At 50.5% G+C, this 24,114-nt stretch overlaps 1 protein-coding gene across 1 annotated transcript in view; it reads left to right on the top strand.

Moving 5' to 3' along the window:
* The window catches only part of tln2b (talin 2b), a 76,284-nt gene extending 55,404 nt beyond the window's left edge, over nt 1-20,880 (top strand). The window contains exons 30-58 of the mRNA XM_048969357.1: nt 61-258; nt 949-1,088; nt 2,668-2,761; nt 3,424-3,513; nt 3,591-3,713; nt 3,930-4,073; nt 4,199-4,360; nt 4,476-4,616; nt 5,023-5,204; nt 6,045-6,177; nt 6,656-6,757; nt 6,848-7,018; nt 7,116-7,262; nt 7,457-7,558; nt 7,650-7,769; nt 7,994-8,140; nt 8,803-8,969; nt 9,379-9,562; nt 9,647-9,772; nt 11,395-11,511; nt 11,804-11,989; nt 12,455-12,562; nt 12,649-12,754; nt 13,521-13,645; nt 16,413-16,538; nt 16,610-16,672; nt 16,780-16,962; nt 17,051-17,176; nt 18,228-20,880. Coding sequence (XP_048825314.1) covers nt 61-258; nt 949-1,088; nt 2,668-2,761; nt 3,424-3,513; nt 3,591-3,713; nt 3,930-4,073; nt 4,199-4,360; nt 4,476-4,616; nt 5,023-5,204; nt 6,045-6,177; nt 6,656-6,757; nt 6,848-7,018; nt 7,116-7,262; nt 7,457-7,558; nt 7,650-7,769; nt 7,994-8,140; nt 8,803-8,969; nt 9,379-9,562; nt 9,647-9,772; nt 11,395-11,511; nt 11,804-11,989; nt 12,455-12,562; nt 12,649-12,754; nt 13,521-13,645; nt 16,413-16,538; nt 16,610-16,672; nt 16,780-16,962; nt 17,051-17,176; nt 18,228-18,356 — 3,942 coding nt within the window. The 3' untranslated portion in view covers nt 18,357-20,880. The remainder of the gene's footprint in view (nt 1-60; nt 259-948; nt 1,089-2,667; nt 2,762-3,423; nt 3,514-3,590; nt 3,714-3,929; nt 4,074-4,198; nt 4,361-4,475; nt 4,617-5,022; nt 5,205-6,044; nt 6,178-6,655; nt 6,758-6,847; nt 7,019-7,115; nt 7,263-7,456; nt 7,559-7,649; nt 7,770-7,993; nt 8,141-8,802; nt 8,970-9,378; nt 9,563-9,646; nt 9,773-11,394; nt 11,512-11,803; nt 11,990-12,454; nt 12,563-12,648; nt 12,755-13,520; nt 13,646-16,412; nt 16,539-16,609; nt 16,673-16,779; nt 16,963-17,050; nt 17,177-18,227) is intronic.
* The last annotated feature ends 3,234 nt before the right edge of the window (nt 20,881-24,114 follow it).

Raw genomic sequence — 24,114 nt, 5'->3', positions numbered from 1 at the left:
ACGCTCACAGCACTGCAGCCCCTGCTGGTTCTGACTGCGTGCTGCCTGTGCCGCCCCCAGCTTCCCCCCACCACCAAGTCCTTCCAGGAAGCCCAGAGCGACCTGAACCAAACTGCGGCCGACCTCAACCACTCGGCCGGGGAGGTGGTCCACTCGTCCCGCGGCACCAGCAGCCAGTTGGCTGTGGCATCCGGCAAGTTCAGCGAGGATTTCGACGAGTTCCTGGACGCCGGTATCGAGATGGCGGGACACACTCAGGTACTGCTGCATCCACCTCCCGCACTCTTAATGCCATGGCGTGCCTGACCGGTCTGAACCGGAGGTAGTGCTTATATCGTCAGTCTACTTTTAGCTTGTTTAGTCTCTTGTTCTGTGCAGAATTTATGTAAGAGATCGAAACATCTAAGTGACGCAGTAAATGATGCGTCTTCTGGGCAGCACTGCTCACTCACACCTCCAAAGTTGGGGTTCGAAGCCTCCCTACACCTGGCTGGATTTATACCAGTCCGAAGACATGCAGTTTGCTAAACTGGCAACTGAAAATCGCCCATAGGGTGAATGCGTTTGTGTCCCCTACAACAGACCGACGTCCTGTCCAGGGTGAACCCCTGCTATGTGTCCCATGTTGCCTGGGCTCCAGGTTGATGGGTGGGTGGATGGGCTCCTAAATTCTTAAATGCCTCCACTTTATTGATTCATTAAACGTTTATTTAAGTTAATGGCCGCCCTTATCCAGAGCATTATTCGCATCATGATGTAGCTCCTCATTTATTCAGGCTTGAGCTGAGCCGCAGTCCTGGGGTCGCCCTGCATTTGGGCTGCTCAAGATGGCAAGGGGTGGGGTGGCCGTGGGTCTTGTTTGTGTTCGTCGCATAGCGACAAGCTCCCCAACAAGTGTGAAAATAACTTCTTTGTTTCTGCCCTGCTGTTGCATTCTGCCTTTTTTAGTGCAAAGAAGACCAGTTCCAAGTCATCGGGAACCTGAAGAGCATTTCCATGGCCTCCAGCAAGCTGCTCCTGGCCGCCAAGTCCCTCTCGGTGGATCCCGGTGCCGCCAATGCCAAGAATCTCCTGGCCGCCGCCGCCAGGTGGGATGGGGGGCGAGATTCCAAGGGTGATGCCTTTGCAGGTGGTGCTGTTCATGTGCTGAAGGAGAATGAGTCTCTGACTGGGAACTTTTGTCTGTTTCTCCGCCCGTGGTCTGTCAGGTATTAAACGTGACGTGCCACACCCAGACACTTGTGAGCATCCTGCTCGTAGCTGCCCCTCCACCCCCCGACAGCCCATTTCCACCCGGATCAGTTGCAGATTGGATGCACGCCATGGCTGTCACAGAACCCTATCCTGACTAGTGTTCATTTTGACAGCAAATTTTTATTTAGTTTAAGTTATAATCTTTTGACTAAAATGTAATTTAGTTTCTGCCATAATTTAGTCATCTATATTATTTTAGTTTTAGTCTAGTTTTAGTTGACTATCATAAGATTATAGTCACCTAAAACTACAGCTGATGTAGTCGTAAAATTAATAGTGCAAAGTATAATGTTTAAAGTTTCTCTTTGATTTCTGAAAGTCATGATGTTCACCAAGATGAAATGAAACCAATGTTAAGGAATGGTGTTAAGGTCTGACTGTGCAGGACACAAATACACAGATTTCACTCTTATTTGAAACACAGACGTGTTTATTTACCCGGAAACTGAGTCCTGTAAAATCAGTCGTGCCATTAGTGCAAAAATAAAATTACCTCAAAGAAAAGGTGCACAGGCTACAATGCCACCAGGCCTGCTCTCTATTAAAATAAAAATCTAAAAATAATATTTGCAATATTTTTATTTGCTATTGTTCGCTGTTTAATGTTTCACCTGAAATTCTCAAGTACATTCAAAGAAAAAGACCGATAATGGGATCAGGGATTTATACCCATTATCAAGAAAAAAAAACATTCTTCTCAAGGACTCAGTAGCAGGAAGTGCAACCATTCTATTTTAGCATTTTCAACATCAAAATAATTACCCCAAGGCTACAATTCTATTAGTGTATAGAGTCAAAAATCAACTTTCCTCTGATTGATTTTATGTTCATTGACGTTTCTTCTTTTTAACAGCTGTATAAATCAGGGGTCACCAGCCTTTTTGAGCTGTATTAGGGTTTTACGGCTTAAGTTAAGCACTTTATTTAAACATGCACAATTTTCACATTTTATTTTCTCTTATTTTCAAATGCAGCTCTACTTTTAAAATGTCCTTTTAAAACTAGTAAATACATACATACATACATACATACATGTTCAGCTCTATATGTCACGTGACTACATATTGTCAAAATGTTTTTGAATTGTACTGAATTACCTTGTTTGACAGTCAGATATTGATTACATGCAATGTTGATACAACTAATAGGCTACTTAAATATATATATATCACACTAAATAGTTAAACATTATGATCTTCCGGACCTTTGCTTCAAGACATTCTCTCTAACAGGACCTCTTTACATTCTAGTTGAATACCCCTGTATGCGAACTACATTAGGTCTGATTGGATCTCGTCTCCGATAATCATTTAATAACGAATTTAATAACGAAATGAACACTGACCCTGACATTGCCGCCCGGTGGATCCCGGGCCCTGTGTCTGACTGCCCCCACTTTCCCGCCCGTTTCAGAGCCGTGACTGAGAGCATCAATCAGCTGATCACGCTGTGTACCCAGCAGGCCCCTGGGCAGAAGGAGTGCGACAACGCCCTGCGTGAGCTTGAGGTACGGCTGCGTCCGCACCGCTTATGGAGGTGGCCAGCCAGCTATTCGCTCTCCTGTCGTCCAGGAAACCAGGCACCTATGTGACAGTTCTGTTATTCCTGAAAAATATTGTAATTTGCCTTAATCTGAGCCTTTTTCTGGGTCTGTAGTTTTTATTTCAGGTGAACTGGTATCTATTAGTTTTGTGTGAGACTTGATCGCTTGGAGCTCTCTGCAGGTGATGCATGGTCCCTGTTTGTGCTACACACACTGGTTATATCAGCCCTGCTTCATCCCGCACCCCCGTCTTTGTGGCTTCACATCAGTGCTCTGTGTGGGCTGTTAGCTTCTTTAAATAATGCTGCTTAGCCCAGAGGGCCCCTGTATTGGAGGGAGCTACTCGGTTTAATTTATAAGGCAACATTCTTCCTCCTTTTGGGCCTTTGCCAAGCAGAGAGTGGCGGCCACCTACCATGAATGTGTGTGTGTATCTGTAGGTCTGTGTCTATCTGTGCAGTTCCATCTTTAGCTGATGCTGAATAGTGCAGCCCTACACCAGTCAGGCTTGTGTCGATTCGCAGGTTTAAACATGGAGAGGTGACAAGGGCCCCTTGCTAAGGGAACCTTCAGCCTCGAACCCGTGATTTTTATTTACTCTCTGCCCCATCTGGCGGTGCACGCAGGCGGTGAGGGGCATGCTGGACAACCCCAGCGAACCGGTCAGCGACCTCTCCTACTTCGACTGCATCGAGAGCGTCATGGAGAACTCAAAGGTAGGGGGCACCGGTGAGGGCGTCGTCTTTCCAGCCGGACGGGGCACACGTGTGATCGTCTCCCCGCTCCCTCCCAGGTCCTCGGGGAGTCTATGGCGGGCATTTCTCAAAACTGCAAGACGGGAGACGTGCCAGCTTTCGGGGAGTGTGTGGGCGTGGCCTCCAAAGCCTTATGCGGCCTGACTGAGGCTGGAGGACAGGTGAGGCCAGCGGGGCTCCTGCCATGTGGCGCCCCCTGCTTGGAGGGTGGTGTCAGATGCCCCACTTTTTTATGCCATCCCACCCCACGCTGCTCACAATTCTCTGTATCTGTCCTCAGAATGTGGTTCATTTTACGTGGCTTATGTGTCTGTTATGATGTTCGATCAGATCCTTGCTGAGTGGCGTTTTTCTCCTCCTCCTCCTCTTCTCTGAAGGCCTCTTACTTAGTCGGTGTGTCTGACCCGAACAGCCAGTCAGGCCACCAGGGCTTGGTGGACCCCATCCAGTTCGCTCGAGCCAATCAGGCCATTCAGATGGCCTGCCAGAACCTGGTGGACCCGGCCAGCAGCCCGTCCCAGGTCAGCGCATCCCAGCTGATTGGGAAGACTTACTTTAAAGATTGTCCTCCTGAGATCGAACTGCCTGACTCCCATGTTGTCCCCCGCCCTAGTAAACACGGTCTGAATGTCTCATTCACCACCAGGTGCTGTCGGCAGCCACAATCGTCGCCAAACACACATCAGCGCTCTGCAACGCCTGCCGCCTGGCCTCGTCTAAGACGGCCAACCCCGTGGCCAAGAGGCACTTCGTCCAGTCAGCCAAGGAGGTTGCCAACAGCACGGCCAACCTCGTCAAGACCATCAAGGTGGGCCGGCTCCTCAACTCCCCATTAAACATCTGCTGCTGGTGTGGGGTGGGGTTTGGAATTATCCCCAGTATTAATGGCTGAAGGTGGCACCACTCACTGTTGCCCCCTGCAGGCCCTGGATGGCGACTTCTCCGAGGAGAACCGGGACAAATGCCGCGTGGCCACGACGCCCCTCATCCAGGCTGTGGAGAACCTCACCACATTTGCCTCGAACCCGGAATTCGCCAGCATCCCCGCGCAGATCAGCAGCGAGGTACTGAGTGCCACTATGACCCGAATCCTTCGCCAGTTACAGCTGCTCGTCTCTCTGCTTTGGTGCAGTTGGTGTAACCCTGAGCTTCTTAACCAAACTCAAAAGGAGAAGCAGACCATCCATGGTCACAGCATTAGAGGGTGGTGACCTCAGGAGTTCATTCTGCATGAGCTCTATGTCTGGTTTTGAGTAATTATATTAATCTGCTGACGTCCCCTTATAGGTATTCAACAGGTGGCTTAGTAAATTAAGAAAAATATGAATCATGTACAGAGACCCTTTTGATCCCAGTCATGAATTTTTCAGTAATACCCAGAAACCTAAGCTGGAGTCCGGTCCCGTGTTTCAGTGGCGCCCATTGGAGGTTAGCAGTTAGCCAGTGACCATGTCTTCCCAACATGTGCAGGGCTCGGCAGCTCAGGAGCCCATCATCCAATCCGCTCGCGCCATGCTGGACAGCTCCACTGAGCTCCTCAAGACTGCTCGCTCATTGGTCATCAACCCAAAGGACCCGCCCACTTGGTCCATCTTGGCCAGCCACTCACGCACCGTCTCGGACTCCATCAAGAGCCTCATCACGGCCATCAGGTTCGTCCCCCAGCACCGACTTGGCCAGCTTCTCTTTGCTCCCTCGTTCATGGTTCCTGTCTCCATCTTCTTCAGGTCTTTCTTCACTCCATAATATACAAATTTCTTTTTCTTTTCTTTTTTTAAAGAGCCTCATGTTGGAAATGCTCTCCTTTATGCTAAAATAGTCGTTACTCAGAGCCAGAACAACAAGCAAGACTGTTCCACATTTTATTTTGTGGTGCCCCCGGCCTCAACGTGAAATTCTTCTAAAAATGGGTCATTGTGTTACATTACAGTAACTTTATTACAGATTTGCACCAAGTGGCCAGCCTCGTGTTTTTCTAAGTAATAAAATGACCGTATTCTTCCTGGCCGGGGAATCTGAGCTGGAAGCTGCCAGTTTTGTTCTACGGTCTTGTAATGTAAATAAAAATATTGGAATGATATTCGGTGGGGGACCTATTGGTATAAAGCTTGCTGTCAGGGCTGATAGCGATCTCTATTCACCGACTGAGGAAAACAGATTGGGCCTCGATTAGACCCTTTGCAAAGTGGAACAGAAACCTTTACCCATGTTATTGGAGAATGAGTTTCTTTTCCCTGTGCAGAATGCAATGTGCTCTGTTCATGCAGCATGTAATATAATTAGTTTCTGGATGCCCAGGACGACATCTGGGGATTATCCAAAGGCTCTTATATCGTTTTAGTGGAATTCCCCTGTAAGTAACAGGGAGAATCCTCGTGTTGGTACTTGGATCTTCAGGGGGTGACTTGGCTGCCGGAGCAGGGCGCCCCCAGGCCCCCCCCCCCTTGACGGCAGACACACCATGTTACTCTGTCCCCCTCCCCACCCCCCAGAGATAAAGCTCCGGGGCAGAGGGAGTGCGACTCCTCCATCGACAACATCAACAAGTGCATCCGGGACATCGAGCAGGCGTCCCTGGCTGCCGTCAACCAGAGCCTCCCCAGCCGAGATGACATCTCCCTGGAGGTAATCAGTACGGTGCCGGCTCATGGCTCTGCCTTTGCCAGGGGAGATTTGAGGATTTTTTTTAAGCTGGGGGACGGAAGAGAGGCTATAATTCCCACAGTACTGTATCATTAGCCAGTAGTATTTTTTGAATCAGTAGGTGATGGGAAGGTTCACACTGTGGGCAAATTAGCTTTCAGCTCAGCCTGTGCCCCCGCGGCAGCGCCCCTGTATATACCCCTGGCCTGCACGAACCCCCCCCCCCCCGTGACTCAGTAGCACACGTCTTTGACATAGTGCTAACCCATTTCTTCATCGTTAAGGACCCCACACTTCAGGAACCTGCTGGGTTTGTGCCTTTTTGACGCCTGAATTCAGTCTGACGGCCCTAGTTTTTGGTGTCCCGGTTTTCTCCAGCCTGACTCCCTCTGGGTTAGAGTCTCCTGCGATCCCTGGCAGCTTCCATGCGGCGCTTTCACGGTCTGTACCATCTCCACAGGCCCTGCAGGAGCAGCTGACGTCTGCCGTGCAGGAGATCGGACACCTCATCGACCCCATCACCACAGCGGCAAGGGGGGAGGCCGCGCAGCTGGGCCACAAGGTGTGCCTCTGAGTGCGCGCGCACAAACACGCCGGTTACAGCATGACGCTGCGGTTGGAGCCTGACCCGGTCATGTCTCGCCTGCCGCAGGTCACCCGGCTGGCCAGCTACTTCGAGCCGCTCATCGTGGCATCTGTGGGGGTGGCCTCCAAGATCCTTGATCACCAGCAGCAGATGACCATCATGGACCAGACAAAGACTCTGGCTGAGTCGGCTCTGCAGATGCTATACGCTGCTAAGGAGGGCGGAGGCAACCCCAAGGTTCGCCTCAATTGCCTGCGTAGCCTTTTTGATGATGATGATCATGATGATGCTGATGATGATCCCCCCTCCCCCCGCTGTGTCCCCGCTCCCCCAGGCGGCGCACACCCACGACGCCATCGCCGAGGCAGCCCAGCTGATGAAGGAGGCTGTTGACGACATCATGGTGACCCTGAACGAAGCCGCTAGTGAAGTGGGCATGGTGGGAGGCATGGTGGAGTCTATTGCCGAGGCCATGGGCAGGGTAAGTCGGGGGGGGGGGGGGGGGGCGCACTGTCCATAAAGTAACTTCACTGACCTCGCTAAGATAGAGGCCCCCTCTGTAAGGCCCTTGAGAGCCCCCTTTGCTGGATAAGACACCCGTCGCCCCCTTTTGCCCACACTTGCCTTATGCTAACATTCGGGCCTAATGCTATCGGCAACTCCTTACTCCCCCAGCTGGATGAAGGCACCCCCCCTGAGCCTGAGGGCTCCTTCGTGGATTACCAGACCACCATGGTGAAGTTCTCCAAGGCCGTCGCCGTCACGACCCAGGAGATGGTGGGTGAACCACTGAGCCGTCGTGAAAGTTCGCCGCACCCCTTCCTGCGCTCAGTAACCGTGGAAATCTGTGCCCCCATCCCCGCCACAGATGACCAAGTCGGTGACCAGCCCGGAGGAGCTGGGGGGGCTGGCCTCGCAGGTGACAGCCGACTATAGCCAGTTGGCCCTGCAGGGGCGCCTCGCAGCCGCCACCGCCGAGCCGGAGGAGGTAAGAAAGAGAGACCGAGCTGCACAAGATCGGCCCCCATAAGCGGCATCTTCTGTCAGCGAATCCAGGCCCAAATGACGTGTTATTAGCCAGTCTGATTAAAAAATGAAAGACAGCTAACCTCTGCATTTACTTTGTGTTTGAGTCGTCTGTTCGTTTTTTACGTGATGTAGTGGAGCTCTGTTAAAGGTATACAAAGTCGTGACGGACTGCTGTGCCCGCAGATCGGCTTCCAGATCCGGACACGGGTGCAGGAGCTGGGCCACGGCTGCATCCTGCTGGTGCAGAAGGCTGGGGCCCTACAGCTCAGCCCCACGGACAGCTTCAGCAAGAAGGAGCTCATCGAGAGTGCCCGTGCCGTCACCGAGAAGGTAGGGGCCCGCAGACCAGCGATCGCTCCATGCAAAGGAGCCCCATGCAAATGCGTGTTTTTTTTGTGGTGGACGCTGCGGCATGGTCTTACCTCTAAGGTGTGGGATGCGAGTTCAGCAGCGATGTGTCGCTCCTTCATAGACAGTGTCTTGTACCTGTGTAGTCTTGCTTTTGTTAATCCCAAAAGGCTGTGACGCAGGCCAGCCACTCGGGGGCGCTGTCCACCACATGACTGCACCACTCGGACGGGTTTCCCAGTCGTGATTGCTGACGCCGTCCCCGATGGTTTCCATTTTCTCCACTCGGTTCCGCCCATTTACTCGATTCGGCTTGATGTTTGTTGCGGCCTTGTGTAACTTGCGGGTGTATTTGTAAAGTGCTCCGAAGCCTGAGACTCATTTAAAGTGTGTTTTTCATTAAGTGGCTTGTGAAGGACTGACAGCAGGCCCCTCTCTCCTGTGCCACATCTCTCACTTCCTGTCCCAGCAGCCCCTGCTCATTCATGTGCTATCTGGCTGCATGATGCCGTAATTACCGCCACGGAGATGCTGCCTGTGCAAATGTCTTTTGTGGGTGACACTGCCAGTGCGCGCGAGTGACACTGTTTCTTCGGTAACCATGTGATCCGACTCGCTGGCTCCGCCCCCTGCCTACCCCGCAGGTCTCCTTGGTACTGTCGGCTCTGCAGGCGGGAAACAAAGGCACCCAGGCGTGCATCACGGCCGGCAGCGCCGTCTCCGGCATCATCGCTGACCTGGACACCACTATCATGTTCGCCTCCGCCGGCACGCTAAATGCCGAAAACGACGAGTCCTTCGCCGACCACAGGTGAGGCGAGGATCGCCGACGGGCTGCGGTCTGCACTGGGGAGGGACGAATTGTTCCACATGCGCAGAGAAATTCTTGGACGGAAAAGCAGAGAGAACTCAAGCAGAAACGACTCGGTTCAGTTGAAAAATCCCTTTGTCACTGTGTCCAGAGATTCTGCGTATTTAACACAACTCACTGTAGGTCGGGCGTTCAGGGTCATTCAAGGAAGTTCATCTCGCCCTTTGCTTTCATTGACCACCAACTGCATAGATGTACAGTTTGTATATAAACATAAACAGCAACCAAACACGCGTTTGAGATTGTTTTCAGGTTATTGCTGCTCGGATGGGAAAGGGTCCGGCCGTTGCCCTTGTTAAGGTGTGGGTACGCCCCTCACCATGTCACCTGTGATCCTGTTGTTGCACAGGGAGAACATCTTGAAAACGGCCAAGGCTCTGGTGGAGGACACTAAGATGCTGGTGTCTGGGGCGGCATCCAGCCAGGAGAGGCTGGCACAGGCTGCCCAGTCCTCCGCCAACACCATCACCCAGCTCACAGACGTGGTCAAGCTGGGTGCCTCCAGCATCGGCTCTGATGACCCGGAAACACAGGTAACCAATAGGGAGTGTGAAATAATTTGAGTGGTTGCGCTGTACACAGTGTTTGCCTGATCGTAATGGTCCTCCAACCTCTAGGTGGTGCTCATCAATGCAGTGAAGGATGTGGCCAAGGCCCTGGCTGATCTGATAGGGGCTACAAAATGCGCTGCAGGGAAGTCTGCTGATGACCCGTCTATGTACCAGCTGAAGAGCGCTGCTAAGGTATGGCCCCGGGCAGACAGGCCCTCGTTCAGGCATCCACAGAGCTACCTGTGCCTCTGGTTCAGTCACACTCTGTGCCTCTGACTCACTCAGTTTTGGGCATCCACGGAGGTGCCCGTGCCTCTGACTCGGCCCCACTCGGGTGTCCACGGAGGTGCCCGTGCCTCTGACTCGCCCCCACTCGGGTGTCCACGGAGGTGCCCGTGCCTCTGACTCGCCCCCACTCGGGTGTCCACGGAGGTGCCCGTGCCTCTGACTCGCCCCCACTCGGGTGTCCACGGAGGTACCCGTGCCTCTGACTCGCCCCCACTCGGGTGTCCACGGAGGTGCCCGTGCCTCTGACTCGCCCCCACTCGGGTGTCCACGGAGGTGCCCGTGCCTCTGACTCGCCCCCACTCGGGTGTCCACGGAGATGCCCGTGCCTCTGATTCGCCCCCACTCGGGTGTCCACGGAGGTGCCCGTGCCTCTGATTCGCCCCCACTCGGGTGTCCACGGAGGTGCCCGTGCCTCTGATTCGCCCCCACTCGGGTGTCCACGGAGGTGCCCGTGCCTCTGACTCGCCCCCACTCGGGTGTCCACGGAGGTGCCCGTGCCTCTGACTCGCCCCCACTCGGGTGTCCACGGAGGTGCCCGTGCCTCTGACTCGCCCCCACTCGGGTGTCCACGGAGGTGCCCGTGCCTCTGATTCACCCCCACTCGGGTGTCCACGGAGGTGTCCGTGCCTCTGATTCACCCCCACTCGGGTGTCCACAGAGGTGCCCGTGCCTCTGATTCACCCCCACTCGGGTGTCCACGGAGGTGTCCGTGCCTCTGACTCGCCCCACCTCTGATTCACCCATGCTCAGGTGTCCATGAAGCTCCTTGTGCTTCTAGCTGAACAGTGATGCTGTGTGTGTGAGAAACTCACTGTCACCTCCTTCCCCTCCTACTCCTACAACTGCAGCCTCCTCGCACTATGATTTTTATTCTCCTTCGGGCAAGCATTACCGAAATAATGGCTTTATAAGGACAGCAAAAGACAGCTTAATCCCTCAGGTCTCCCACATGGGTGACAGGCAAGGGGTCCCCCCCCCCCCCCCCGGGTACTAAAATAAAACAAAGTTTCCTCGGCCCGGCTTCCTTTATTTAGCTTAAGTTGAAGACCAGGCATCGCTTGCTCCGTCAAACCCCTGACTCGGTGGTATTAATGTCGTTCCTGGCAGATTGCCGGTTTTGGGGGGGGGGGGGGGGCAGGTTCTGTTTACTGCTTCTCCCCAGTGCTGACAGTGACGGCATCCAGCTGAACACTGCTGTGGAAAGCTCAGTCACAGGGGAAGAGGGGGCCATGGCCTGCTTGTGCTGTAACTTGCACACAGTTTTCCATCAGAAACATGGCAGCTAGATGTGAAATTTCCCTGAGCTTCGATATGAGCATCATGTGACTGAATGTCATGGGAGAGGCTGGCATGGGTCACAAGACAAAACCTGCACTGTTATAAGGAAGTCAAAGGCCTCGCTTCTTTAAGGATGGCGGTCTTACTTCTGCCTCACATGGAGACGTACGCGCACTGTGATCTCCACCTTGTCTCTCAGATCAGTTTACGGTCGGTGATGCCCAGCCTGTCTGCCGTTCTTGTCACAGGTGATGGTGACCAATGTGACGTCTCTACTGAAGACCGTGAAGGCGGTAGAGGACGAGGCCACCCGGGGGACGCGGGCCCTGGAAGCCACCATCGAGTGCATCAAGCAGGAGCTGACGGTGCGTTGGCGCCCCCTGCTGCCTACTGTCTGATCGCACAGCTACCCACATTAAATCCCAGCTTAGCTGCTGCTGGAGTTTTAGCCATTAATTCAAATCCATGGCTTTAGCTGTAATATTTATTAACATGAGTCCAAGGACATAAACGGCTGGAGATGGTGATATTTGTGAGTCTGGACTGGAGGTTCTGTTGGAGGTTCAGTCCTGAATTTGAGGTCTTCTGTTTGTTCAGGAACACGTGTTCAGTTAGGTAGCTATATGTTTGGGTCTCTGACATCACTGATGTTTGCAGGTCTTCCAATCCAAGGACATCCCCGAGAGGTCGACCACTCCGGAGGAGTTCATCCGCATGACCAAGGGTATCACCACGGCAACAGCCAAAGCAGTAGCCGCCGGCAACTCGGCACGCCAGGAGGACGTGATCTCCACGGCGAACATGAGCCGCAAAGCCATCTCCGACATGCTCGGCACCTGCAAGGTGCCCAAACAGCCGTCGGCTCCGCCCACACCGGGACGCTGTTGGCTTGCCGTTCGTCCTGCTCTCGACGTGTCCGATCCCTCAGCCAGCTTGGGGATGTACGGCTTTCTGGCCCCCATACTTTGAGAACAGTCCGCATTACGAACCCAGTAGAGGAACTTGCCTGCTTCGCCTTTTTCTCCAGCCATTTGTCACAAGTCTCCTGGTGCTTGAATGGCCCAGTGCAGAGATGTCAATAGTGCTCGGTCAGCGTTTAGTTTGGCCTGGCGTAGCTATTTGTTAGCGCAGCTCTTCACGCTCTGTCATTAAGAAGGCGGGGGCGGCCCGGTTGCCATGCATCCCGGCTGGACGTGGCCACTCTGTACACACCTCTGTGAGCTGAATGTTTGTCTCTGTCTGACGGGGCTGTTGATGGGTAGGCTGACTCCCCTGCTCGCTGTAAAGTATAAATCTCCACCCCCGCAGCAAGCGGCTTTCCACCCGGAGGTGGCCGAGGACGTACGAGCCAAGGCCTTGGCGTTTGGCACAGAGTGCACTCTGGGATACATTGAGCTGCTGGAGCAAGTGCTGTTGGTAAGGCAGGGGGCAGGTGGGCTCTGCGATCCAGGCTGTGGGGCTGGGTGGGGGCTCTGACCGTGTGTGTGTGTGTGTGTGAGCAGGTTCTCCAGAAACCGATCCCGGAGCAGAAGCAGCAGCTACCCACATTCTCCAAGCGTGTGGCCAGCGCAGTCACAGAGCTCATCCAGACGGCAGAGGTCATGAAAGGTGAGCAGGCCCAGGCAGCCTTGGGGACTGGGGGGGGGGGGGGGGGGGAGGTGTAAATGGAGACGGTCACGGGTGTAAAATCGGTGTTAACCATAGGAATGTAAACTCAGTGTTAACGATAGGGCTGTAAACTTCATGCTAATGATGGGGGTCTAACTGAGTGTCAGACGTGGGGGTGTAAACGCAGTGATGTCCTCACTCTGGTTTTGCATGTCAGCATGACACACTGCATAAATAATGGCCCTCGACTGCGTGTCTGAACTTTCAAACCCGCCTTGGGCAGTATGCTAGTCATGTGACCCCCAGTGCTCGAGAGACTGGGACTCCCCATCACCAAGGTAACCAGCCTTTGTCTTTCTCTCTTGCCTCAGACGGGGGTAAGTTGACCACACACTCTTTGTCGTCGACTTCGCCTCCCATGTACGGGGCAGGCAAGAGTTTTTAGTACTTTCATCATCTCATCTCCACACATCATCATGGCGACACTGTGAGAATCCTGTATAAAACCATGCGATCTGCGCAGCTCTGGTTCCTACGCAGCTAAACGCAGTTGCATGCTGTGCTTAGCCACTGCACACTTTCACTCAGAGTCGGGGTCCAATCATTGACCACAGAGCAGCATTGACTACAGCTGCATTCAGGCCATATGGGGGGGGGGGGCACATGGGGTGAGGTCACGACACCCCGTGTCACGATGGCATGATGCCTCTCAGACATGCCCCTGTACCTGAGGGGGAGGCCTCACGGGGCTGCGGTGGCCTTTCAGGCACAGAGTGGGTGGACCCTGAGGACCCCACCATCATTGCGGAGACGGAGCTGCTGGGGGCGGCAGCATCCATCGAGGCAGCGGCTAAGAAGCTGGAGCAGCTGAAGCCTCGAGCGAAGCCCAAGGTATGGGTCTCTCCGTGTGTGTGTGTGTGTGTGTGTGTGTGTGTGTGTGTGTGTGTGTACGTTTCTGTAATTGCATCTTGGACGAGATTTCCGCACAATTTGATAAATCTGTTTGTTTGTTTATTTATTTTTTTTTACATTGTGGGGACCGTTTTTTTTGGTCCCCGAAAGGGGAAACTCAATTTGATAAAAAAAAAATCTCTGACTGCAATCAAAAAACTAAAAATGCTGTGTGAACCTGTATGAATTTGTATGAACTGAGTGTGCGGTCTGTACCTCTGTGCCAGTCAGCCAGTGTCATGCCGTTTTCCATACTCGGCATTTGGGCTGCAGGCAGCACCTTGCCTGCCCGCGGTTATGCTGCCCCACTCCCCCCATGCTGGGCCGGCCGGAGCCCATGTTGTGGCCCCCGTGGCCCCTGCTGTCTTTGAACAGAGCCAGCTGGATTAATCACAAGCCGCGCATGCCGGCCTTCTCATCCTGCATTCTTCTTGAAATACTTTGTATCGCTTTAGGGCTTAGAGGTGAACTTTCTGAAGCCTGCTTTAAATATTGTGCCCCCTCTGTATCTTTGGTGGGTGGGGGGGGGGTGCTTGGTGATGGTGTTGAATTTCAGAGCAGAAGTGTGTTCGAAGGAGTCTCTGTTTGCCTTATGTTGGCCTCGTTTCCAACGACCGTCCTGGGGACGGCAGATAAGCCCGGTCTGTGTGCCTGGATCAGGGAGATGCACTCTCACTCTCACTCTCACTCTCACTCGCACTCGCACTCTCACTCTCACTCTCACTCTCACTCTCACTCGCACTCGCACTCTCAGCTATTCTCGGGCGTCGGTTCCTCATTTTCGTGGTGCAGGTTTCTGCTTCTCTGATTACTATTGTTATGTCTATAAAACACAAACAGGGATTGCAGTTGCATTCGTCTGAACCAGGTCAGGTCGGGTGATCTTATGGTCTTGTCCGATTGTCTTCTGGGCAGTGTGGAGAGGCTCCACCCTCCCCCTGCGCCCCCCTCCCCCCCCCCACTCGTCCTGTGTCCCTGTCTAAGTGGTCACTGCTTGACCTGCTGTTGTTCTGTCACCCGGTTTTAAAGCTGGAATCCTGCTCTGCAGGGCTCTGTCTGATATGTTTGATATATTAGGTTGTTATTCAGTCCAACTATATATCAAACATATTCCTACAGTGTCCCGCCCTGTCTCCAGACACATGCTTTCTGTGTGCTCCTCCGCTGTCCTGAGGTGATTCAGGAATGCTTAGATGTTCTTGCTGTTTCTGTGTTGACTCTTAATTTTGCTTTTTTTTTGGCTTGGAGAGTCATTGCTTTAGTTGTCAGATGTTCTTTAGCGTGTTTTACGCATCACAATGAAGGATGTTTGTGTGTCGCGTTGCGCTCGACCTCAGGACGGGCAGCTATGACCGGACATAAATCTGAACCCCCTTTATATGAAGCTGCAGTTCCCAGTCTTCACCACACGATGTCACCCATGGAGTCTGTCTGTGTGTGTGTGTGTGTGTGTGTGCGTGTGTGTGTGTGTGCGTGTGTGTGTGTGTGCGTGTGTGTGCGTGTGCGTGTGCGTGTGTGTGTGTGTGTGTGTGTGTGTGTGTGTGTGTGTGTGTGTGTGCGCGTGTGTGTTTGCATAGATCACATTTGGGGACCAAATTGTCCCCAAAGTGCAGTAAAACCTGAAACTTCCTTCCTTTTGGGGACACTTCTTCAGGTCCCCATTTAGATAACCTCAGTTTTATAAAAATCTGAACACAATCAAAAAATTAAAAATGCTAAAAGTCTCATATTTTGCTTGGTTACTTATGGTTAAGGTTAGGGCTGGGTGGGGGTTATGGGTGTCGTGACCGGGATTAGGGTTTTTCCCATAGAAATGAATGGATGGTGTCCATTTAGATAGGAAGACCAACTTTGTAAGTGCATGTGGGGGCATGTCTACTGAATTCATGTAGGCCGTGTTCTTGCAGAATATCAGAGGGATTATTTGCTTATAATTAAAATGTTTCTAATAGAGGTGGTTAATCAGAAGAGGAAATCTGTAGGGTTTTATATGCATGTCCCTTGATGATGCTTTTTCAAAATATGATTTTTGGCAAAATTTATATTTGAGTCTAATTTTTCATTCCCTACTGACAAAGGCTTTTAAACATTCTTGCATGCATTTATAAATGTAAATGAGTTTTGAAGTTTATCAAAAATTTGATAAATTCATTTATTTTTTACCAAGATGAGTATAGAAGACCCCTAGGCTTTGAAATGTAGTCAGCATGGCGTGGGACGGGGGGGGAATACGCAAGCGTTCATCCAGCTCGCTTGAGCCGGTAGCGAGGCAAAGTCCAGTGGCTGTAAGTAGAGAGGAGGAAGATTGGACTGTGTGCTACACGTCTGGTTCCCTTGAGTCCTCCTCACATAACTGGGTGCCCATCACAAGGCCTCATGGCACCACCAGTGATGGCTACCACACTACACACTTGCTTTCCAGTGCTTTGGTCAGTCTATGTTTTTGTGATATGACTGTTGGCATTTGGCCAGTCTGTGCTTTTTTAATGCAGTTGGCATTTTGTTCAGTCTGTATTTTTGTGACATATAATGCAGATCGCGTTTGTTCAGTCTATTTTTATGTATGGTGCCTGGCATTTGAGCGCATCTGAGCTGTAATAGGTATCATTGAGCTTCCGCAGTTTAATCTGTCCCTGAGTTGCATGTTTCCCTTCTGACTGGACCTTGTTAACTTTGCTGGGGACTGACGGACTCATTTCACTCTCAGCAAGCAGACGAATCCCTGGACTTCGAGGAGCAGATCTTGGAGGCAGCAAAATCCATCGCCGCAGCGACCAGCGCCCTGGTGAAATCGGCGTCTGCTGCGCAGAGAGAACTGGTGGCACAGGGCAAGGTGAGTCTGTGCGCCGAAGAGACTGGAGCTGAGGTGTGGGACACAGTTTCTTTAACTGCTCTGTTTTTCAGGTGGGCTCCATCCCTGCTAATGCTGTGGACGATGGTCAGTGGTCTCAAGGCCTCATTTCTGCTGTGAGTTTCGTCGTTTAGCCCTTGGACATGGGTGGGGGGTTTGTAGCAGTAAATGTTCACCCTCCTTGGGTTAAATGGCTCCTCCTGTCCCCTGCTTCCTCCTGAAGGCCCGCATGGTAGCTGCTGCCACCAGTAACCTGTGTGAGGCAGCCAATGCCTCGGTGCAGGGTCACGCCAGCGAGGAGAAGCTCATCTCCTCAGCCAAGCAGGTCGCTGCCTCCACCGCCCAGCTTCTGGTGGCCTGCAAGGTCAAGGCTGACCAGGACTCGGAGGCCATGCGGAGGCTGCAGGTATCTCCACACCCAGGCAACTCCCATTTGCTAGTGGGCAAAACCGTTGATTGGTCGCAGTGGTGACCGCCCACTCCGTTTCCCGAAGGCTGCCGGGAACGCCGTGAAGCGGGCATCCGATAACCTGGTGAGGGCGGCGCAGAAGGCAGCCTTCGACAAGGCAGACGACGACAGTGTGGTGGTGAAGACCAAATTTGTGGGAGGAATCGCTCAGGTGAGGCTTGGCTTCGGGGGCCGTGCCTGGCCGGTGGTCTGTCCAATCGCGTCACGTGGCTGTCCAGCCCTTCGCAGATGAAATTCCTTCATGGTCCAGTGGGTGTTTTCTCAATCAGGACTGAAGGAATGTCTCCGTTATCAGTCATTCCCAGTCCTTTGAAACAAATTCTTCAAATTCCTTTTTGACCAAAGGCCTCATTACTCCTTTAATCTGCACCCAAATTTCCGATAGGGTGGAACCGTAGGTGACGCCTTGTTCCCGCCTCCTTGCATCTGTCATCCCACTGCCTTTGGGTTCGGTCTGAGCACCTGGTAGCCTCGTCTCGATTTGCCCTGAGTTACTTCCTATATTGCACTGCATTGTTCCCTATGGGCCTCCCGCAGGACCGCCTTGATCCGCCATTGACAGTCAGCTCAGGAAATGGGGCTTCATTGTATGAATCCTCTCCCTACCCATTCATTAGAGGACCCCCCCCCCCCCAGCCCTAAACGCCGGTGTCAGACACCTGTGCTTCCAACTGTGTCAGGATGGCTGATCATGAGTGCCGCTGGTTTGCCGTTCCATGGAGACAGACGGCTTTGGTGTTTGCGCACTTCCTGTTCCTGTGTGTGTGTGATTATCCCCGTTTACTGGGCCAAGTGTGCGTCTGCCACTGCTGTATAACATATCTGTCCTACAATAGCAAAATACAGAAACTACACTGATAATGAAACTAAGAAAAAGGCCTTTAAAATGTTTTGATTAGCCACTCGTACTGTATATGTAGCAGATAGGTAAATAACAGTCTTCAAATTCAAGCATAGCTCAAATAAAATATTTTATCATGTGATAAAACTGATCCTAAGTGACCTGATTTTGGTCACAACTGAATTTTGATGAAATTCACAGTTATGCAGTTAGTGTTTTGCCTTTGTACAGCAGATATGCTCTGCCGCAGCCATAGTTATGAACCGGACGGGTCAGCCCTGTGCTCAGGTAGCTCTGGGACCTCCTCGCACGCAGAGTGTGACAAAGGCTAACAGGGAGCGCAACTCCTCCCCGCACGCAGATCATCGCTGCCCAGGAGGAGATGCTGAGGAAGGAGCGTGAGCTGGAGGAGGCCCGAAAGAAGCTGGCCCAGATCCGACAGCAGCAGTACAAGTTCCTTCCCAGTGAGCTGCGAGAGGATGAGAACTGACCAGCCCCGCCCCCTTCCCAGCCCCGCCCCCTTCCCATCACGGACCAATAGAGCTGCGTGTGTATGCGTGCATGTGTATAAACCCAGGAGAGTGCCACACTCCCCATCTCCATTAAAGGGAGCCATCTCCCTTTCTGCTGAAGCTGCTTCTCATCAGATATTCGTTTGGTCTGAACCCATAACTCCTCCTGCATAGACGTCCCTGCACCCTTTTAAAAGCACCTAGACATGCTTCTCCCCCATCAGAAAGCAGAGATGGGAATAAGGTCGAATGAGCACCTGAATGACACACCCGCATGCACACACACACAGCTCGATTTGGATAATTTCAGGAGAAAAGAATTTTTGCTGGTGCAGTTGTGAGGCTACACACATTGGGCAGTGTGAATGTAAAAGTGGGACCTACTCACTCAATCTGACCCCAGTGCGGAAAACCTGTGGAGATGCCGTCTTTCGTTTCTGGGGCTCAGATAGTTCTTGGCTGCATTATCTGCTGTGACATGAGAATTAAATTTTTGAGGCATCAGGTCAAAGCCATCTTTAACTATCCTTTGTTTCTTTAAGAATGTAGATGGCAAATGCAATGTCAGTGCTCCACCTAAAGAAGGTCATCATCTTTAAGATAATCTACCTGTAACTTTCAGTCGTTTGGATGTGTTTTACTGTGTGAAATATTTTTTTTTTTTCCCCCTAAAGGGCAGTTTTTTGTGTAACTCTTGCCGCCGTTTGCAGTACGTCCTGCAGATCGCAGTGGCAGTGCTTGCGTCTGTCCCATTCGGGCAGCCTGTCACCATTACAGATCGCAGTCCAAGTGCAGTCCGTTAGTATGCATTGAGCCACGCATCCTTTCGAAGCTGTCTCCTAAACTAACTAACTAATGCAATACAGTTTGAAGGGGCTGAAACACATCGGAGCGGGATGGAGTCTGGTTGTCGAGGATGCGTCCTGAACCCGCTCCCCCGCCTCCCTCTGCATGTCTCCTCAGTACACATAGGATGGAACATATCACACTTTCACCGCTCAATATTAGTTAGTAATCAAAGCCACTTATAATTGCAATGACTACCGCATTGTAACCAGACTGCGTTTTCTTAATGACCACTAGGCTTTCTGAAGACCGCACGCAGGACCAGCAGAAGTGAAACCGAAGTCAATCTAGATATAGATCCGCTTGCCTGGAAGCTGCGGGATCTGCGGTCTGTTAGCAGATGTCCGCTTGGTTCTTCTTAAATCTAAAGGTCCTCTGTGTGGCTCAAGTCGTTTAATATAGGCTATACATTCTTCCTGTTTTGATGTCAGGTTTTCAGTGTTTCGCTGCATTGGTTACACAAGCAAAACAACCGGATCTTTAATAAGTGTGTTTTGGGGTGAATTGACAGTTGAGACACTAAGAAGGTCCATGAAAAACACTGGCTTGGCTTTGCTTTAGGTTAAACTCTTCCTGTGGTAGTGCCTTTTTGCCAGTTTAAATTGATTTTTGGGAATATGCTCATCTGTGAGTGTCCGTAGTGTAAGAAACCCCTTCTTTAGCAAGCGGACAGCGTGAGACCAGATCGTTCCCTGTCTCGTTGAGCATGCGTGGATTTAGGGCGAAGCGGACGGACGGCGCCACTTTTACTCACCAACGCTGACACTGTAGAATGCACTGATATTTGTACTTTTTTTAAACACTGCACATAATTAATGTTACGTTCTGTTTTCAGCCATCGTTTTTCTCCGCTCATATTTATGTTTAGTCCATTTTCTTCATGCATTGAGTCGCACGACACTGCTTGCCATCGTGACACTGGGTCATTTCACGTCCTCGTCCCCGGCCCCCCTGCTCACTGCTTGTCTGACCTGTGTAGTTTTAGTGCCTTAGTCTGTAGTCCATACAGCATCCGCTCCACGTAGCCTCTAGCGTATTCCTTTGAGAGACAAGCTGAATCCGATTTCTCATGTCCTAATTAGATCCTAATAGGTTTCCCAGTGATGTCATACTCCTCTCACGTACCGTCCTCCTCCGATTAGTAAATTTCCCGGAAGATAAAATGTCATTCCCTACAAGATGTTTCAGTGTTTCAAATGCTACAGTTCGTGAGTGAGCGTACGTGCGTATATATATAATATAAATATATGTACATGCGTGTGTGTGTGCATCCCGTAAGCATGCATCGAGATGCATTTGAACTGTTGGATAAGGAGATGTGTCCATCTCGGGGTTACTGTATGCTTCACGTATGTATCAAAGGTGGTATTCATTGTCCCATTTCTCACTAAGCCACTATGAATGGAAGTTCTTGAGCTTTTTTTTAATCTTTGTAATTAAGATATTCAAATATATATCTATGGTGAACACTATCTAGTATGAAGCATTTTACTGGAGTGGAAAGAAACAGCTGTTCTCATATTGTTCGCTTTTACCCTTAAATTAAATGGCTATGAACCTACAGCAGTAATGGATAATGGCGTATGTATACTATTTATCTGGCTTCAAAAAATATTTTTTTGTATTCATTGACAATAAAGGGTTTCAAAGAACGTTTTTTCGTTTCATGTGACCTGTGTGTTTCGGTAGAAAGCAAAGACGCGTCTGGTCTGTCGTTACTAAAACAGGTAACTTTGATTTGTTCTAAAAACCACAGCTAAAATTAAGACATTTGAAGCCTAATATTTATATTTCCTAAGATAATATATCAAAAAAGATTACTAATAGTTTGCCGAACGCTGTCTCGACGCTTGTAGGAATGTCAGGGCGTTGACATTCTCACCACAAGATGTCAGTGTTGAGCCTTTCAGCGTGATTGTATTTTAAAGGGTTATGCGCTTGACTCTTAAGTCAATGCAAGCTCACCAAATATGGAGAAATGCGTCTTCTCCTGTCAGTTTTCCACTGATGAAAAAAGCGATATAAATGCGTCCTCGTGTGCATGACGTTCTGCATTAATCTGAAGCTGGGACACAGTATAAATTATACTTCTGGGTGTTGATTGTTCTGGAGCTGCCCCAGTACCTGTGTAGTGCAATGGCCAACCTGCATGAAGGCCATATTTGGGCATCTGACTTTTTAGTGGACAGGCACTTCCCTGACAGTGCTACAGGAAGCTGGGAAGGCGTCTCATCATATAACAAGGAGAGAAAACATTTTCAGAATCCGGGAATTTTAGGATCACCGACAATGACAATCTTGCTATATAAATAAGCCATTTTAATTAAGCACGTGCAGCTCTATTTTGAGATTAGTCAGACGCGGTATGGCCAGGAGTACTCTGTCGGAGCATAACCGGGCATCTCCCTGCATGATTTTACATGTTGGTGGACCTCACCATGCCACTGTTCCTACACTCTTCCCTCCTTGCCTGGTCATTTCAGATTGAGGTTTTTACTGATGCTGCATGTCATTAACATGAGTATAAAGGATCACTGCTGACAGAGTGGTCACTCGCTGCCTGCAGAGTCCCTCCCGGTCCGGTCGCATGCCCACAGGCCAGCTGTACCTCTGCTGGAGGTTCTGCCAAGCCTTTGCTCTTTAACACACAGGAGAATCACTTATGGTCACCCAGCTGCCGATTCCGCACAAGGCCCAGACCCTGCGTTGGTGCTTTGGCCGTGAGTTGGCACCAGAACGGAGGATTTCATCCGCAGCTTTGCACCCTGCTGCCATTTTCCAGACTAGGTTCCCATTCTCTATTTTGATATGCTAGAACCACTGGGCCGAAATTCCACAAGCTTCATTATCAGCATGTTAAAAATGATCTGAATGTTACCATGGTGATGAAAGATGAGAAAGGGCACAATGATCATAATTAGTGGCTTACAGAGCAGTTAATAGTAGACGGCAGTCAGTATTTGTATGGCAATATTATGAAATTATGATATAAAATTACAGGCCAACAGGAAGATTAATAATTAACTGCAGTAAATGTTTTTCCCCATCCATCTGTAATGCTGAGTGTATTCCTTGGGGGGGGGGGGTTGCAAGTAATTTGACATTTTCATTGCACCCGCGAAATTCAAGCAGGACAAAAATGACGACAAAACATAAATGCTTCCTAAATGTGTTGCATCTGTAGCAGATAAGTGTTGGTGTGAGGGTGGGGGGTTCATGCTATAGCAGCCTCGCAAACATCAGGCTGACCTCCGGTAATGCTTGGCCTATTGTCGTAAGATCTTTGCCAAAGACCCCTAAGGGACGAGCTCCCCACTCCATGCCAAAGAGCAGAATAACATAGACCCCCGTGCGTCACTGTATACATCCACAGCTGGCTGGCGTCCGTTTCATATGGAAAAATTCAAACAAGGCTAAGTAAGTCAGAAGTAACTCTGAAATACATGCTCCAACGATTCAAGGCTTTTAAGCACGCGTCGTCCCCCCCCCACCGACACCATTTTTAAATCGTGTTTGTTCTCCTTTTAGGGAGGTGGGTAATGTAAACAGTGAGAGTCTGCAGCTAATAGTCATCTGAAGCTTTGTATGTACCATACAGTAGATGCCTATTTTAGGGAGGTATGCTAAGACGCTATCCAAACAGCCAAACTCCTGAATTATTTACACTGTACAGAGTGAAGTATGTAGTGTTGATTTGAAGGTGAAAACTTTTCACAAAGCAAGAGTATTCTGGGATCAGGATGAATCTGAGAACATTCTGGAAGATCAAAATGTTTCCAGTGACCATTAAAAGTTTAAATCTGCATATGGTTTGTGGGGTGGGGGGCTTGTACCCTAGTCTGTCATTTCTACTTGCCTGTTAGTGGAATTATGTTTTCTCCTCAAAAGAAATAAGAATTTTCTGGCTTCAGACCTCCAAAAGTTCTTTGTTTGCTCACTTCCTGAAAAGGGAGGCTGTGGTATTTCGCTGGATGCAGGACGTAGTTGCACATTCGTTCTCGGGTGTCGTGACTTTACCGTATATGGAAGCGCATCCAGGACGAATCCCGCTCTGCTGCCTCATTCCTCGACATGCTTGTGTTCTTGTTACATCAGCAGGCTGAGCTGCCCTCAGTGGCAAGCCATGCATTTGCCATCTGCCTCATGTTTAAATAATGACATTTTACAGGTGCTGCCCCTTGGACGACATTAGCAAGTACTATCGACTCTCCTGGACAGTACATATCTCCCCACAAAAGTTTTTTTTTTTTTAATGCTACTGCTTGTAAGTATTTAGAAATGAGTCCATGTGGAATTGTGGGGTTGAGTATTTGCCAAGGAACTAAGTTCCTTACAGTGAAAACAAGACGCATCCATAATTCACGTTCCTCTTTGAATCAGTTCAAGCTGCAATGGGATGACAGGGAAATGTCTGAATATCCCATTCTCAGATCAGTTTAGCAAACAAATGCTCAACTCTTCTAAGAATGTCTCCTGTGTGTTTACTTAATAGGCTGCTAAAGTCTCCTGTTTGTAAACAGTTCAGTATGAGCTGTTTATTGTAGCCTTTTGTGACCACATGAAAATGTTGGTATACGAGTCTATTCCTTTGGGGAAATGACTTTGGCTCCAGTTGTCAGGTGAGTTCGCCTCGTTAATGTGCAGAGGGTTCTGGAACTAAGGAAGAGGGGAACTCGTGCAGTCAGCACTTGGAGCGAGATCAGGAACCTTACGTTTCTTAGTACTGCTTTCAAGACCGAGGTAAATTATACCAGCACAGCTGATTAGATTAAATGACCCTGCAAGTATCTTCTGCTCCTTAAAGTTTTATGAGTCGGAAATCAGATCCTTCAGTCTTCATTTCTACAAAGAGCAGAAAGTGAGGAATCTGCTCAGCCTGGAAATGTGCTC

Source organism: Brienomyrus brachyistius, chromosome 11, assembly GCF_023856365.1.
Source record: "Brienomyrus brachyistius isolate T26 chromosome 11, BBRACH_0.4, whole genome shotgun sequence".
NCBI classification, from domain to species: Eukaryota; Metazoa; Chordata; class Actinopteri; order Osteoglossiformes; family Mormyridae; genus Brienomyrus; species Brienomyrus brachyistius.
This window is presented reverse-complemented; position numbering and strand designations above follow the sequence as displayed.